This window comes from Rosa chinensis, chromosome 1, assembly GCF_002994745.2.
Source record: "Rosa chinensis cultivar Old Blush chromosome 1, RchiOBHm-V2, whole genome shotgun sequence".
Taxonomy (NCBI): Eukaryota; Viridiplantae; Streptophyta; class Magnoliopsida; order Rosales; family Rosaceae; genus Rosa; species Rosa chinensis.
This window is the reverse complement of record NC_037088.1, coordinates 13,805,353-13,821,660: the sequence shown is the minus strand read 5'-3', so window position 1 is coordinate 13,821,660 and position 16,308 is coordinate 13,805,353. Positions and strand designations below refer to the sequence as shown.

General features: G+C 39.4%; 3 protein-coding genes across 3 annotated transcripts; 2 read left to right on the top strand and 1 right to left on the bottom strand.

Moving 5' to 3' along the window:
* The first annotated feature begins 3,698 nt into the window (after window positions 1–3,698).
* On the top strand, window positions 3,699–4,295 carry LOC112201708 (dnaJ protein P58IPK homolog B-like). Its single transcript, XM_024342620.1, has one exon. It carries the CDS (start codon window positions 3,699–3,701, stop codon window positions 4,293–4,295), a length of 597 nt encoding a protein of 198 aa, XP_024198388.1.
* A 2,532-nt stretch (window positions 4,296–6,827) lies between these two features.
* On the bottom strand, window positions 6,828–8,918 carry LOC112201696 (dynamin-related protein 4C). The gene has a single exon (XM_024342612.2). The coding sequence runs from the start codon at window positions 8,916–8,918 to the stop codon at window positions 6,828–6,830; it is 2,091 nt and encodes a 696-aa protein (XP_024198380.1).
* Window positions 8,919–10,897: 1,979 nt separating this feature from the next.
* On the top strand, window positions 10,898–11,366 carry LOC112201686. The gene is made up of 2 exons (XM_024342601.1): window positions 10,898–11,142; window positions 11,198–11,366. The coding sequence occupies exons 1-2, from the start codon at window positions 10,898–10,900 to the stop codon at window positions 11,364–11,366; spliced, it is 414 nt and encodes a 137-aa protein (XP_024198369.1).
* Window positions 11,367–16,308: the final 4,942 nt, after the last annotated feature.

The window sequence follows — 16,308 nt, the reverse complement described above, 5'->3', positions numbered from 1 at the left end:
GACTTGACCACGAAGCACACCAGATATAAAGCGGATCCAGATTGTACCACAAGAATATATGTCGATCTTGCAACATAACTCCTTGAATCCCTTGTCACAACGAGAGAGAACATTGCAGCAGACTTGACAGGGTCCGCCCCGGATTCCACCCTGAAATCCGAAGTGGCCCCGCGGGACCCACCTTTAAAGAAGGTTTACCAAAAATTTCGGCATAACCTCCCTTAAAAATGGGCAACCCAAAACCTGTAGAATTTCAATTTCACTTCTAAACAACCCTCCCAAAAACTCCTGGAGCCACCCTGCTCCCAAAACCGCACAACTCCACAATTTAGAGTATCAAATTATCCAATTAACTCAAATTACAACCAAGTCATAGGTTACAATATTAATACAAAAAAATCTCAAGGTTATCAGAGCAGTCTAGAACCAAAAGAACAACGATATACATAGTAGGTTAGCAAGTAACCTACGAGGGATAGATGACAGCAGTGGTGCTAAGCCTCAACTCCTAAAGCCGAACAGCCACACTGCGAACTGGGCATTTGAAATCGAAAGGCCCAGGGGAAAGTACATAAAAAACGTTAGCGTGAGTGGACAAAAATAAACAATTTCAAACAAAAGGGATTTTATACTTTCCCACATTTATTTCTTTAAAAATTCCCGATGCATGCAATGATTAACGAAAATAAAACAAGAGGAGTTCCGCTCATGAAAACCAACTAGCCCCGCTAGTCACATACGATTTAAAAGAAAAAGTTGGAACTCTGATACTCAAGGAAAAATAAGACCAGCCCCGCTAGTTAAACGAAAATCGAGCTAGCCCCGCTAGCCTAAGTAGTAAAGTGAGTAGGGGAAGGCGATAGCCATACGAGTGAGCCACCCAGGCTCGGGTGATAGCCTCCCAGGCTAAAATACTCCCATTACTCCCGTAATATACCCTTACGCCACTAAGTGTAGCGATAGGATACTGGGCTTCAGAATTACTGTCACAGAGACAGTAATCAGCGCCACAAAGGCGGAGGGCTTCGGTGATCCCATCACCTCGCCAAAAAGGCGGAAGATCAAAGCTAGCAATGATAAGTCACCCAAAGTATGGCAAAAGAAAATCCAAAAACCTCAAAATCCATAAAACTTCCCCAACTCTCCTAAATGAATTTCCAATGACGTGTCCCACACGCCAAGATAATCTCAAGTTCAAAATAAATAGGAAGAAATAATATTACTCGTAAACCGGAACAAAATCAATTTCCAAAATCATCAACAAGGCATTCTCAATGCCAAAACCGAAGTCGATAAATAAATAAGCATTAACTTCATCGAAATCCCATTTCGAAAATCTTTCTAAAAATCTCATTAATAAAATAAATAGGAGGGAAATAAGCATTCCAATGACGTGGCCCCGCACGCCATAAAACCTTCAAATAATCATAAATCCAAATCCATTTTCGAAAATAACCATATGCTCGAAAAAGTAAATTGATAAATAAATAGAGCATAATCAAGAAATAAATGCATGCATCATTTACTTAAAAACAAAAGTCCACTCACGATATACAGCTAACGTGGTATCCAAGCGTAAGGATCCTCGTCGAGCGATAGGTCGGTATCACGTCCTGTACACAATTATAATCCGTAAACAACAATTTGATAAATATTTACGATAATCAATAATTAATCTCAAAACCCATAACCTCAATTTCTCCAATCCTCTTCCACACCCAATCAAACTTCACCAACATTGCCCACTTGTTGATTTCAACTATATAACAATTATGGAGGAAATCCGACAATCGGATTCAAGATTAACATTAACCAAAATCCAAATCTTTAGAAATTTATAACCGATTCAAAACTCCACCAATCCTTACCAAACTTCACCATTAATATCCATCCGTCGATTAATGTATTCCATATCGGAACAAGGGAAATCCGAAGGTCGGATTCCCACAATTCAACAACCGAAACTCCCAAACTTCGGAAATTCATAATCCATGTCAAACTTCTCCCAAAATTAACCAAAATCACATACTTAACCTCTACAACAATTATAGAATTTAATAAGCTAAAAATTGAAATTAAAAAGCACCCCTACGCGCCTCCACGCGCAACCTACAGTGACGGCGCGTGGGGCCCACGCGCCGACGGCCACCACCTCCTATGGCCACCAAATTTCGGCAGCAACAACTACTCAACACGCCCAATCTTTTTCTCAACTACAACACAATCTAATTTTACCTTGAAACAGTCGAAATCAACCAGTGAAGAAAACCCAGAAATTCAAGAACCCTAGGTTGTCGATTCTGCCTCTACACGGCAAATTGGAATGCAAGGCCTTAGGGGAAATGATCTCCGTCGAAAACCGAGCCTTCGACGCCGGTTTGGTGGCCGGAGACGGCTGGAAACGAAAGAATTGCCGGAAAACCCCAATCTGCTACAGTTTGCTTCTCACCGTCGATTCTCGTTTCTCCGGCCAAATTGGCGTGACTCACGGGTACAAGCGTGAAGAGGGGGAGTAGGTGCGCCGGTGATGATCGGTGACCCGTCCCCAGGTGGCCGGACGGCCGGGAATTGAGAGGAGGAAGATAGAGGCCGAAAGGGAAAGAGGGAGAGATCGGGGGAAAGAGAGAGAAAGGGTGGGTTTCCGGTTTTGGAAACCTACCACAGTAAAATTTCAATATATATAAATTTACCATGAACAGTAACTTCCTTATTTCTCTCATAACTTTCGCATACGAACTCCGATTCCTACGTACCACATATGCACGAGCTCGGTTTAACGTCCTCTACAACTTTCATGAAGGAAATTTTCTCAAATTTTGACCCGAACAAAAAGTCGACTTTTAGGGCCACTAAACGTACTGAAACGATAGTAAAAGTGAAAATAAAGGTCGTTTACCGTCCAAATGACTAGTAAACGGGTAATTGAGATACGGGACGTTACAAGACTGCCATATCGGCGGCCATGAACCCACGCGCCAGTGATCAGCTACCAACCAACGGGCCGTGCGAACACTCCATGGAGAGTCGAGCCTGGATCCAAAGAGATCTGCATCAGCCGTTGTCGTTGCCCGCATCCCAACACCTCCAAACCACTGCCTATGTAGATCGACCCCTCCGGAGAAACCTCGAACCATACAGGAATAAAAATAAAAGTTTATTATAAAATTATCTAAAAGAGTTATTATGGTAAATTTAAAAATTAAAAAACATAAAAGACATAAAAAGAATTAGATAAGAAGAAAACTCCCATGTTATTCCAAGAATAATAATGTGTGCATTGCATGGATATGAAGCTAGTATATTTAAGTTATTCATTTTTTTCTCTAAATGTACAAGATATTATACACTTACTCACCCGGAATTAATTGAGACTACACCACATGTTTATGCTCCAGGACAGTAAACCACAACTCAAAATTCTAACCAGTGGAAAATAATTGGGTTAAAAAAAGAAAGAAATTAAAGATATCAATTTGCAAGGTGTCCTTGATCCAATTACGTTTTGGGCAAGTTTTCATTTTCTTTTCTTCATTAGATGTGTAACGTATTGCTTAAGTTTCAAGTCAAGGGTTAGTATAAATAGGGTTAGTGGTCCACAACTCCACAATATCTAGCATCAAATCCCCAATTTCTTGTCGGTTACTAATTTTCATTACCATCCTCTTCTTCCAAGTTCATCGATCAAGAGTAGTACTATCATGGCCAGCACTTACCTGTTTCCTCATGATCCCCTCGTTAACCTCGCCAAAATGGCTGCTGTGAAGGCACGAGATACTGCAGAAGCGTTTTTCAAGCTTCAATACTTCGAGTTGGCGATCAAGCAGGCTATGGTAGCCAAACAATTCGACCCGGATTTGCAAGACGTCGATCACTTCATCCTAGCATACCAGATTCATAAAGCAGTGTCAGAGAAGAAAGATTGGTATCATGTTCTTGGCTTCCAACAGGTTACTGACTATGTAACCATCAAGAAACAATACAAAGAATTGGCGCGCTGTGTGCACCCAGACAAGAATAGCTCTGCTGCTGCAGAAGGGGCTTTCAAGCATGTCAAAGCGGCATTGGACTTTCTCTCTGACTCTGCCAAAAAGAAGGCTTACGACAAGTTGTTAAGTACTGCGCGGTTTCAAGGGTCTAAGGTCAAGAACACTCGCAAGAGGGCTTGCCCACAGGCTAAGACCAGTACTACTGGAGATGATCGGGATGTTTTCAAGAAGACTATCAAGATAATGAGGAAAACGAACCCAGGTCAAAAGACATGTTGTATGAGGATATCTGTATGTAGGGTTGCTTGATTGATCTTTCAGTTTTCTGTACGTACGTAGTTAATTAATTATTGCCTCCATCAGTTTTTGAGTACGTGCTTTTTAATTAAGTAATAACCTACGAATCATCTCAAGGTTCCCTACTTCTAAATTGTATGTAAATCATTATCAAACTCGAATTTGTTCGTCAGTTCAACTTATAAAAGTTTCTCCTGTTTTTACGTGCAGTATCTGAATTATAGACAAATTAATTGATTCTCTGCACTCTGCGGTTGTGCTTAGGGTTTGTACTCGCTATTATCAGAAAAGGAAGTTTCTGTTTACAATTACAATTAATTAATATCAACATAGATTGAATTGTAGTAGATTCGAACTCAGATTAACAAAGGGAGCTTGGTGTCAGTGTACTACCATCTATCAATTTCAAAGAATGGTTACTAGGACAGGCTATGCACCTCAAATTAATTGGAAATTTTTAAAAGGTTACTTATGATCTTATGGGCTTTATAGAATAATCAACACATGCAACAAGTTATGTTACATATCTGTATACACAGATCTGTGTATATAGATATGGAGAATACGGTAGTGGAATTGGAAGAATCTGAGGCGAGATCCGGATTGTTGTTGCTAATGAGATCCGGATCGTTGTTGCTACTCTATCAATTTAAGATCAGCCACCTATTGGTTTCAGAATAACAAAAGCAGTCAAAGAAGGAGTTGCAAAAAATACAGAAAGTAAGAGAGTACACAAGAAATTTTCCTTTGACAACTTCATTATTTGGATCCAGTTGCAAGGCTGCATGAGTAAAATCCCCCAGTTAGTATGAATATGGTTACTGCCACCTTCGTTTAATAGATTTGCTTCCCATTTTTCAGTACACTATATAAGCTTTGCATTGGGATGTTGCTCAAAAGAGATTTCCTTACTAACCTTTCTTAAATCCCATATCAAAAGAGATGCCTTGTTATAGTTTGGGCCGATCTCTATACATTTGAGGCAATCTATGACTGCTTCAGAATGCACAGTTGGAGCATTTCACATGCGCCGAATCGAAGGGGTTTATCTTATTGGGCCTATGAAGCCTTTGGGTTCCTCTTGACAAAGTAAAAAAAAAATGACTGCTTCAGAATATATGTGTATCTGAGTGTAAGCAGCTACCCTGAAGTATATACATCAGAAGTTGAAGTTTTTAGATAGTACCTGCGGGATCTTTTCTCTTGTCATTAGCTGTGGTAAATTTAAGTGGACATAAGCGTCCTGCTGCGGTTGCAATGGTCAGATCGAGTAAGAAGATGCTTGCCTTGCAACTCCGGCTTTTGTTGTGATGAACGATGAAATGGCTTTGGCCACTCCTCAAAAGAATGGGAGGCTAGACAATTTCACCTCATAACAAGAAACTTGGAAAACCGGAAGAGAGTAAAGAACAAACCTAAGATAGAATAGGAACTTCTCACGCTAAGACAAAAGAGACTCGACTTAAACTCAAAGGAAGAAAGCAGTTTCTTAAATTGTTGGAGGATAAGGTTATTTCTGGGGAGGAATCTCCATTTGGTCAAGGAAGCTACGGCTTCTTCCATTTTTTTCATGAGAGTGGAAAAGATCAACATGCAAAGAAGATAGAAGTTCCATTATTTCATTTATTCCTCTTCAGAGCTCTAGTTTTCTTTGTTTTAGGTGTAATCCTAAAAGGTTGGTGTGCCAGCGGTATGCTTAGTGTACTCTGTTTAAGGATGTGCTTGGTAATGTATTCTAAGTAATGACTATTTTTTAACAATCCTCGGAGGCAAGACATTAGTATACTACTTCCTGAATTGTATAATAGATACCCTTTTCAACTCAAAAAAAAAAAACAGTTCCCAATAATTATTGCAAGTTTAATGAAATAGTGCATAGTAGAATGTAGACCACCAGCTTGAATCATAAAACTTCAATTGTGGAATTCAGCTTAATCACACCTTGCCAATTCTTTTCTTTTTGTGGTCAAAACAAGTGATTGTTAAATTGCAATTTTGGGTGTTTGAGGGCAAGATCGAAGCTCCATTTTGATGCTACCAGCAATTATGTACGGACGGATATGATAAAGAAGGCATGCGATTGTAATAGTTTGCATTTCAGGTGTGACACATGATGCCATTAATGATGCAGAGAACACAGTCAAATACTTGCTCCCAAGAAGAAAATTACTTTTCTTGTGGAATCAATTACTGAAGCTAGTTGATACTAACATCGGTATACTTGATGGATTATATTTTCACACATAACATCAGCTATCAAGAATTCAAGATTATGACAAATAACAAGATAATCTAATCAATTGGAGAAAGATTATTCGAAAAAAAAAAAAAAAAAAAAAAAACCATTCTCAAGTAAGTAGTTGGAGACAGATACTTTACATAACATCCAGGTCATACATGATACACAAAATGCCTTGCCTAACTAGCTGGAAACAGGCTACATTACCAGAGTTCTTTTTCACACAAGTACTTTCAATTAGAAATAGGCCATAAACAAAATGCTTTGTCTAGAAACTGCCTTATCAAAAACCATCACACAAGTACTTAATCACCATACGTGATAATGCCATCCATAATCTTACCCACAACCTCCTTGGATTCTTTAAGCTTGTTGATGCTCTTTTTCAGCTTCTCACGCTTCAATGCTACTGACGGAGACTCTTCCAGCATCTTCTCAATTCCACCTGCATTATTCGGTCCCATTAATTCTGTAACAATCTTCATCTCCATGTGCTTGTTCACAAGATTGGCAATACTTAGCTGCAAATGCAATGCCATGGAATCAACCAGCCTTCTCAGAACGACCTTCCAATATGCAATCATCCGCATTTTCAAGTCAAAAGCTTCAGATAAAAGATCCCGCGGGTACTGCCTAAAAACTTCAACTTCAACCATGCCAATATCGTCCACAACAAAGCTAGGAGGTTTGTGCTCATCCTCCAGGACTCCATGGAGAAATCCGCCCAGATTATTCATAAGCTTTTGCCATTCAGTAACATACTCGGGATTACATGTATAATCAGTTTTCTTCTCCATTTCTACAATCTCCATCATCCACTTAACTGATCTTTCTTTCATCTTGGCGATCAAATTATGACCAGCTCTTTTAGCACACAACTGAAGCTGAGAATAATTTTCTGAATGTTTCATTAACACAGATATCATCACATCCTCAATGTAGTCCCATATCTTCTCAACAAATCGAATCGGAATACTCGAAATTCCCTTCACTTTTCCCTGCAAAATAACCAGAAAAGCACTGCGGGGAAGAAAATTTGGAAGACTCATACGTTTTGCCTCCCCTAAAATCCTAATCTCCTGCATCAAGAAATTACTTGCCACATCAGTTCCATCACACTCGTGCAGTTCTTCAGAATACTGATTAAGCAACTCAACCAGTCTAGCTGTCCCATGCTTGTGCTTCTCTTCTGGGTACTCATCAAATTCTCCTCTCACAAGAATTTTACTGAGCGATTCTTTCGACGATCCAATTATCTGCATGAAAGCCGTTATCGCCTCAGCAAAAGATGAAAGACCTTTAGGCAGTTTGTTCAGCTCCGAAAGACAAATATTCAGCTTGTCATCTATCTTCTTCACGATCTCAGGTAAGCTCCTGGCTATACTTGTAGCTTGAATTTGCACCAACTTCTGTGCTAAAACATGAACTCCAACCATGGATTTATCAATTTTAGAAAGCAGAGGATGAGTTTGGAATAGTTGGTCAGAGAAAGCCCTTGCCTCCTCATAGGTTTCCTCTCCAATCCTATTCCTGACACAGACATAGCCAAGCCCTATGTTGACATCATCACCTGTTACTTTCTCTACAAGTCCCTCCGGAGCCTTGTCAACTTTTGTAACCACGGCAAGAGTCCTCTCACCAGTTTTGTCCACACTCTGTGACATCCTAATTGATTCACAAGTGGTAAAATCGACAGTAGCCGATAATACATTCAGAATGATACTCTGATCAGGATTTATATATTCCATGATCATATCTTTGATCTGGTCATAGATATTCTCAGGCTGACCATGAACAGGAACTCTGGTGATTCCAGGGAGATCCACCATTGTTAAATCCGGAACACCATTCTTCTTCACTAACAGAGTTAAAGGCGTGTTAGAGATACCCTTACCTCCGCCTGCAATATCATCAGTCGCTTTAACAATATCTTCAGAAACTCTGCCCTCATCAGTCCGCTCAACTTTACCATTGTATTCCAAGGAAAGCTCCGGTTCTGAACTTGAATGGTGTTGAAGCCTCATTATAAGAGGCACCCTGGTGCAGATACCTTGTCCACGTGGCAGGCTGATGCTCGCGAGGGATTCCAGGACGCTAGACTTTCCAGATGATTGGTCTCCAACGACGACAATAGTGGGGAGCTGGATCCCTTCTTCCATAACCATCAGGTTACGGAGCTTGTCAACGGCATCTAGGAGGGGACGGATTTTGTCGTTGTAGGAAGACACAATCGGTGCCTCTTTGACGTTGAGAGATACGGCATGTTGCTGTTGGTCTGCTTCATTACGTGCTCGTGGTGCAAGTGAAACTGATGATGATGAACCTTCTTCAAATTTTGCGAAGACGGTGCTTGATGGTTTGACGCCTAAATCAGTTTGAGTATGCTTTCCTCCCATTTCTGAACTACTACTCCTGGTGTCTGATTTGTTTTTGTTATTTCCCATTTTGTGATGTTGAGAAAAGTAGTATGGGCTTGTGAGGAAGGAGGAGAGACTATATGATACGGTTTAAGAGGGATAGAGTATACAGTTTAAGAAGACGCTCTGGACGTATGTGCTTTGGACTTCAAACATTTATCAAATGGAGTGGAATACTTGATAAAAGTGAAGCAGTCATTGCTCATTAATGTTACGTGACAACACAATGGCTAAGGCCATCTTCTCAAACCTCAGTGATGGATTCGACATGACGATGCCTACAATAGCCTACAACCCTCTATGACACCAGCGGCCAGCCTAAATTAATTTTTATATGTTTTTTTTTTTGGTCGTGAAACTGATATTCATAAAGCCAAAAGGCATATGGAGGCCCAAACAAAGCCAAAGGCAGGCAAACAAACCCCTCAAAGTCAGAAATTCATAAGAATTAAGACATGAGTAGGATAACAACTAAAAAAAACCAAATTAAAACTAAAAGCCCAAGCAGCCCAACAAAACCCAAGCCCTAATCAAAGCTTCTTCTTCCTCTCCACTTTGCAGCCGCCATAGCAGATTCGTCACCGGAGCTCCGACGGAAATCGCGAGCAAGGATTGGTAACCAAGGGTGGTCTGCAGAGGTGAGGATACGGACAGAGCCGCCATACATTCTCCAGTTGACCGATTACGAAAAGATCTCGCATAAAAGGATAACAACAACCAAACCACAATAGATCTTAGCAAAGAAAACTGAGATCTGAAGAGGTGGTTGCAGAGGTGTACGAAATCTTCCATGGCAGGACAAGGTAGACAAGAAGAAGGAGATTTGTTCACGGTTTGGGAATCTTGAGGAGCAAAGGGAGAACAAAAACTGAGAATGACCATGAGAACAAATCTGTCCAGATCTAGATCTAAAAACAAATTTGATCTGTGAGGGCTGAAACTCAGATGCAAAGGAAGGGGAACAAACAAGGAAATCAAGTCACCACTTGGGTGAGGAATCACCACACAGGATGAGGAGTCACCACAGGGGATGCGGAGTCACCAGATGGGTGAGGGAACCAAAGAAGAAAGGTTTGCTGTAGAGATGAGAGAGCTTGGGTTAGAGAGAAGCAGGAGCTTCTCTCTCTGTCAGCACCACCTATTAATTTTTATATGTTAGGTTTTTGTTTTAGGAGAAATGACCTTAAAGCAAGTTCACCCGTAGTCAAGAAATGTCAAGGTCAAAAAGTCAAGGCGTCGACCAGTCAAGTAAGAGTAAGTCCACCGGATTATTTTTCGCAAGATCCCTTAGAGAAAATTCACCCGTAGTCAAGAAATGTCAAGGTCGAAAAGTTAAGAATTCGACCAGTCAAGTTACTGTTCACTGCCACTGGACATGGGTTTCCACCCGTTTTTTTCTTGACCAGTCAATACTGTTCATATTCCACTGTTCATCATTTTTACTGTTCATGAATTGTTTTTGCTGTTTAGTTTTACTGTTCATTGGTTATATATATATATATATATATATATATTTTAAATTAAAATATATTTGATGATAATAATGGAGATTTATGAATAATTAATGTCATAATTATGCAATTTACTTTTTTTTTTCTAATATTTTCGGTGGACAAATTATTAGCCACCGACAATTTATCTTGAAATGAGTTAAGGCACCATCGACAATCTTTTTTAAACGCTTGAAATAACCACCGACATCTTTGAACGGACCAGATCATTTGCATACTATTCAATCTAACGGTTATTGTTAATGTAATCTTATCTAAGATTTCGGATCAGATTACGTCAAACAAGAAGTGGACACGTGTCCTCGAAGTCTGATCACGTTTTATGTGAAAATTATAAATAAATAGAGCAAGAGGCAGCACACCATTCACACACAAGCTAATATTCACAAATCTTCTTCTTTTTCATATCTCCAAATCCAACACATTTCCTCTCCTTCTCTCATTTCAATGAAGAGATTGTGGGCTAAGTATCGACAATCTCGAGATGAAGATCATGAAGAGATGTGTACTACTAATGCTCTTGTGGTAGCAGCAGTTGCTGAAGCTGAAGCATCCTCCGGATCAAGACGACGGGGTTCTCAACTGGGGCGTGCACTGAATGAGGAGCGATTTAGGGAATTAAGAGGGAAAAACAAGATGGAAGATTACTTTGTGGAGCGTCCAGTTTTCAGCGAAGAGGTATTCCAGACACGGTACAGGATGAGTCACAATGTTTTCAACCGCATCTCTAGTGACCTTTGTCACTAGCTATGACCAGTACTTTGTCCATAAATCAGATGCTGCTAAGAAAGTCGGACTACTTCCCCAGCAGAAGCTGACATGTTCCTTAAGAATGCTTGCTTATGGTGTCGGGGCAGATCAATGCGCTGAGTATTGTCGGATGGCGAAATCTACCTCTATCGAGACTCTGAAATGATTTACAAGAGGAATCGTTAATCTGTACTCGGCAGAATACCTCCGGGCTCCTATTCCGGCCGACCTCAGAAGACTTCTAGCCAAAGCTGAGAGAATAGGCTTTCCTGGGATGATTGGAAGCATCGACTGCATGCACTGGCAATGGAAGAATTGCCCAACAGGTTGGGCTGGAGAATACAACAGTTGAAAACGTGTGCCCACTATCATCCTCGAAGTAGTCGCTTCTTATGACACATGGATATGGCATGCCTTCTTTGGAATGCCTGGATCATGCAACGACCTCAACGTGCTTGCTAAGTCCCCGTTGTTTGACGAGCTCACTGCTGGTCGAGCCCCTCAAATCCAATTTCAAGTGAATAACAGGATTCACAATTTAAGCTACTATCTTGCTGATGGTATCTATCTGCATTGGGCGACTTTCGTGAAATCAATTCCAAGGCCTACACGACCCAAGGATCTGAAGTTTTCAGAGGCTCAAGAGGGGTACATGAAGGATGTGGAAAGATGTTTCGGCATTTTACAGTCGCGCTTTAGTATTGTTCGAGGAGCGGCTCGTGGCTGGGATAAAGAAGACGTTCGATACATCATGCTGACTTGTATTATATTACACAACATGATAATCGAGGATGAAAGACCAAATGACAGAGATGACGATTTAGAGTCCTATGAAGAAGAGGATAACAATATGAGGCCCAGGTTGGCCTAGGTTTGGGAAGGACCGACCGGTGATGACTTTGATCCTGTTGGTAGAGATGGTTATTACTTCAACGGATTCATGGATCGATACGATGCCATTAGAAGTGCAAACAGTCACTCAAACCTTTAAGAAGATCTGATAGAGCATTTCTGGAACGTTCAAGGCAACATGGAGATCTAGATCATAATAGAGGTTTTTTTGGAATAATTGGCTAATATCTATATTTTGTTATGTTTGTGGGCTTTGAATTTGGCTTGTATTATGTTTTTGGAAGTTGGTGTGCTTTTAATTTTGCTAATGTCTATGTTTTTTATGTCAATGTAATTTTAATTTAGCTTGTATTATGTTTATTATGTGCTATGATTTTGAATATAAGGTGTGTGCTTTAATAAGGGGAATTTTCAAATACAATTTTTATTTCATAAAATTTATGCTTACATAAATGAAAAATAGGAATAAGTACAATACAATTACACAACAAATTAATCACCTAATTATTCAAATCATGATCCTCATCCTCTCTACGAATCCAATTTGTGTTTGAAACATCATTAGGGTTAGGGTTGGTGGAATCACCCGTAGAGAAAGGTGAAAATTGTGGTTGTGTAGGATATCCCCCGGGGTAAGGTGGTTGCGGATAGTATCCACCGGGGTAAGGGGGTTGTGGGAATCCACCGGTGAAGGGAGGTTGTGGGAATCCATCGGGGCAAGGTGGTTGTGGGTATGCACCGGGGTAAGGTGGTTGTCGGTATGCACCGGGGTAAGGAGGTTGTGGGTATGCACCACCAAAATTTGGTTGTGGGAATGCACCACCAAAATTGGGTTGCGGATAGTATCCACCCATAGAAGGTGGCGTCTGCTCGCTAAGATCTTCTTTCTCCGCCATCTTCTTTTTCTTTATTGACCAATAACGCTTTTTATTTGACGTCATTTGACTTGTATCAATCTCCATAATACGCTCTTCCCTCTCTTGTAATAGGAGTTGCTCTTTTCGAATTTCGATTTGCAAGAGGATACATGCTCGTTGATTTTCCTCTTAGAGACTTCGAGCGAATTCCTCATCTAGTTTTTTCTTGCCCGCGGTTGCCTCTATTAGGTTGTTCGCTATACTCTCGAGTGTGGTTGACAAAGGACTTTGATCTTTCGCTGCCTTCTTTCCTTTTCGAATTGCTTCTTTCGCATCATTCCTTCCTTGAGGCCTCACATTAGGATATGCAGTTTCACCTGCAATTACCTCATCTACATCAATGTCCAAGTTGATGGGGGAATTTTCAGCAATTGGTTGTGTGTGGTATGTTGATTTCCTACATTTGATGTTTCTCCGGATGTATGGCTAGGGATGTCTTTAAATTGTGCAAAGCCCTCCACAACAGCGTAACTATCAAAACTCTGAAAATTGTGTCTTCTTTTCTTCCTTTTTCTCTTCATCCCGGCATGCCACAATTTATGTGCTTCCTCTTGCTACATAATTAAAAATAAAAAATGCAATTAGTACAAATATAAACTCTATTATGAAGGGTCATCTATTATAAAGGTCATAATTTTAGTAAAAAAGTATCTCAACGTTTTACAATAAAAATCAATAAGTACAAATATAAACATCGTTGTAATTACATCATTATTTATCAACTAATTATTTTAATTATAACGAAAAAAAATTACTACAATTAAAACGATATTATAATTACTACATTATTTATCAAGACATATTTTACTATAATGTATCAACAAATTAAATGATTTATTAACAAATATAAATGTCATAATTTTAATAAGAAAGTATCTCACCGTTTTACAATAAAAATCAATAAGTACAAATATAAACATCGTTGTAATTACATCATTATTTATCAACTAATTATTTTAATTATAACAAAAAAAAATTATTACAATTAAAACGATATTATAATTACTACATTATTTATCAAGACATATTTTACTATAATGTATCAACAAATTAAATGATTTATCAACAAATATAAAGGTCATAATTTTAATAAGAAAGTATCTCACAGTTTTACAATAAAAATCAATAAGTACAAATATAAACATCGTTGTAATTACATCATTATTTATCAACTAATTATTTTAATTATAACGAAAAATAATTACTACAGTTAAAACGATATTATAATTACTACATTATTTATCAAGACATATTTTACTATAATGTACCAACAAATTAAATGATTTATCAACAAATACATACGCATTCGAACCGCTCTTGTATGAATTTTTCGCTTGCCTTAATGCACAATGCCACTCAAAGAGTTCAACCTTCAAAATTTTCCACCTTCCCTGCAAACAGGAAGCTGATCGGCTCTGGGGCCAATTTGCGTCAAAGTGTCACTTCACGCGCCTCCATAGGTTTTTTTTTTTTTTTTTTTTTTTTTCTGATTTGTGCCCACAGCCGGATCTTTGCTTACAATTTTCCAAGACTTGCACAATTGAACATCTTCCTCATCCATCCATCTCCTTTTGTCTTGGATATAATCATCTTCACTTTGATCTCCCTCTTGTTCGACCACTAGACGTGTGTTTCCCCTTTGTTAAGCCATATTGGATATAAATAAATTTGGAAAATGAAAGCGATATGAAGAGGAGGAAGCACAAAATTGGGTAACTATGAAAGATAATTTTTTGGGTGTGAGATGTAAAATAAATGGTAGGTATTTATAGAGAAATGTTTAGAATTTTTTTAAATTTTTTTTGTTACCGTTTATTAACGTTACAAACATATATATACATGTTAATTGTAAGCTGTAGGATTGGCCATTTAATTGAAATGAAGGGTTGGGATTAATTGACCATTAGGCCCAGATTTCAAATAGGACCAACGACTATCTTCCACATGGCAGGTCGGCCCCCTCTCTCTGTCGCTACGCGACTGGCTTCACGCCTAGTCTCTTTGCGGCGCCACGCGTCGTCAAGTTGTCGTCCACTTCCCTCCCTCGGCGCGTCGTCGTTTGCTGAGATAGTGATCACGTCAACCACGATCAGGGCTGGGCCGAGCTGGCATGTGGGCTTGGTCGGTCATGGACTTGACTATTTTCTTGGCTGTAGTCAAGAAGGGGTGGGTTTTGCCCGGTCAAGCTTCCACCGCTGAAGCTGTTTTTCTCCTACAGTCGGTCACCACATCAACTTTCTCTTGACTATGACCAGTCAAGTTCACACCGGTGGACTTGCTCTTAGGGGATTAAGCATAGCGGGCCAATACCTGCAGCCCAAAAAATAAGCTTACTTGGATTTGGGTTACAGCTTCACCCATTCCGAGATCCATAAGGAAAACGAGCCCTTATGGGAGTCAAATAGCGGAGATTGAATAAGAAACTTCAATCAATAATCCTTCTGTGGCAAGGAACAGTCGAAACCCTAGAGTATAAGTACCAGGTTTCAAGGACGAAAAACACACAACTCTTCAATCAATCAATCTTAACGATTATCAAAGCCTCTCCGGAGCAAACCTACCTGCAACCTAGTTGCGAACCAGCGAAGCAAGGGTAACACCCTCGCAACCTAGCGAAGCTAAAGTTGCGCTTTAGCAAACCCTGTGCTTTCTCCCAACTTCCCAGTGATTGCTCTGCTTAGTCTACAACACTAAGTATCGATTCGGTGAACGCAAGAGATCACAACCAAAGCCCTTACTCGTAAGGCAATAAGTCCTTTTCCGGAAGTCAGAAAAAAGAACCTTGTGACGAGGTTGGTGCTCTCCTCGTCCACATCATTTGATCAAGAAGTCAGGTCAAGGGACACCCCGACGACTGCATCCCACGGTGCTGACACGCCTGCATACACGCTCAAAAGAGACTGTTTGCAACCAGACTGGTTTTGGATCCAAACAATAACATTGTAAATTTCGGGTGTCATCCCAAAAGTCATCTTAGTTTTCAGACACTGTTGGTAAAAAAAAAACTCTTATTTAGTTTATAAAATGGTGGTTCTAGTTGGACCTCCAAATTTGATATTTGGACCTCCAACTTTTTTCATTTATTAATAGACTTTGTCAAGTCATATGAAAAGACAAATAAGGACAAAGAAAGAAAAAAAAAAAAATATATATATATATATATATATATATAAAATACTCTTCATACCTCCCTAAATATAACATTCAACTAAATTTTTTTTTATTTCTTCCGGAATTTCCTTATATTACAATATAGTTTTATAATTTACCTAAAATAATTAAGTAAAAATAATAATTTCTGTACATGGCCCATTATTTAATACAAAAATAAATTCATAA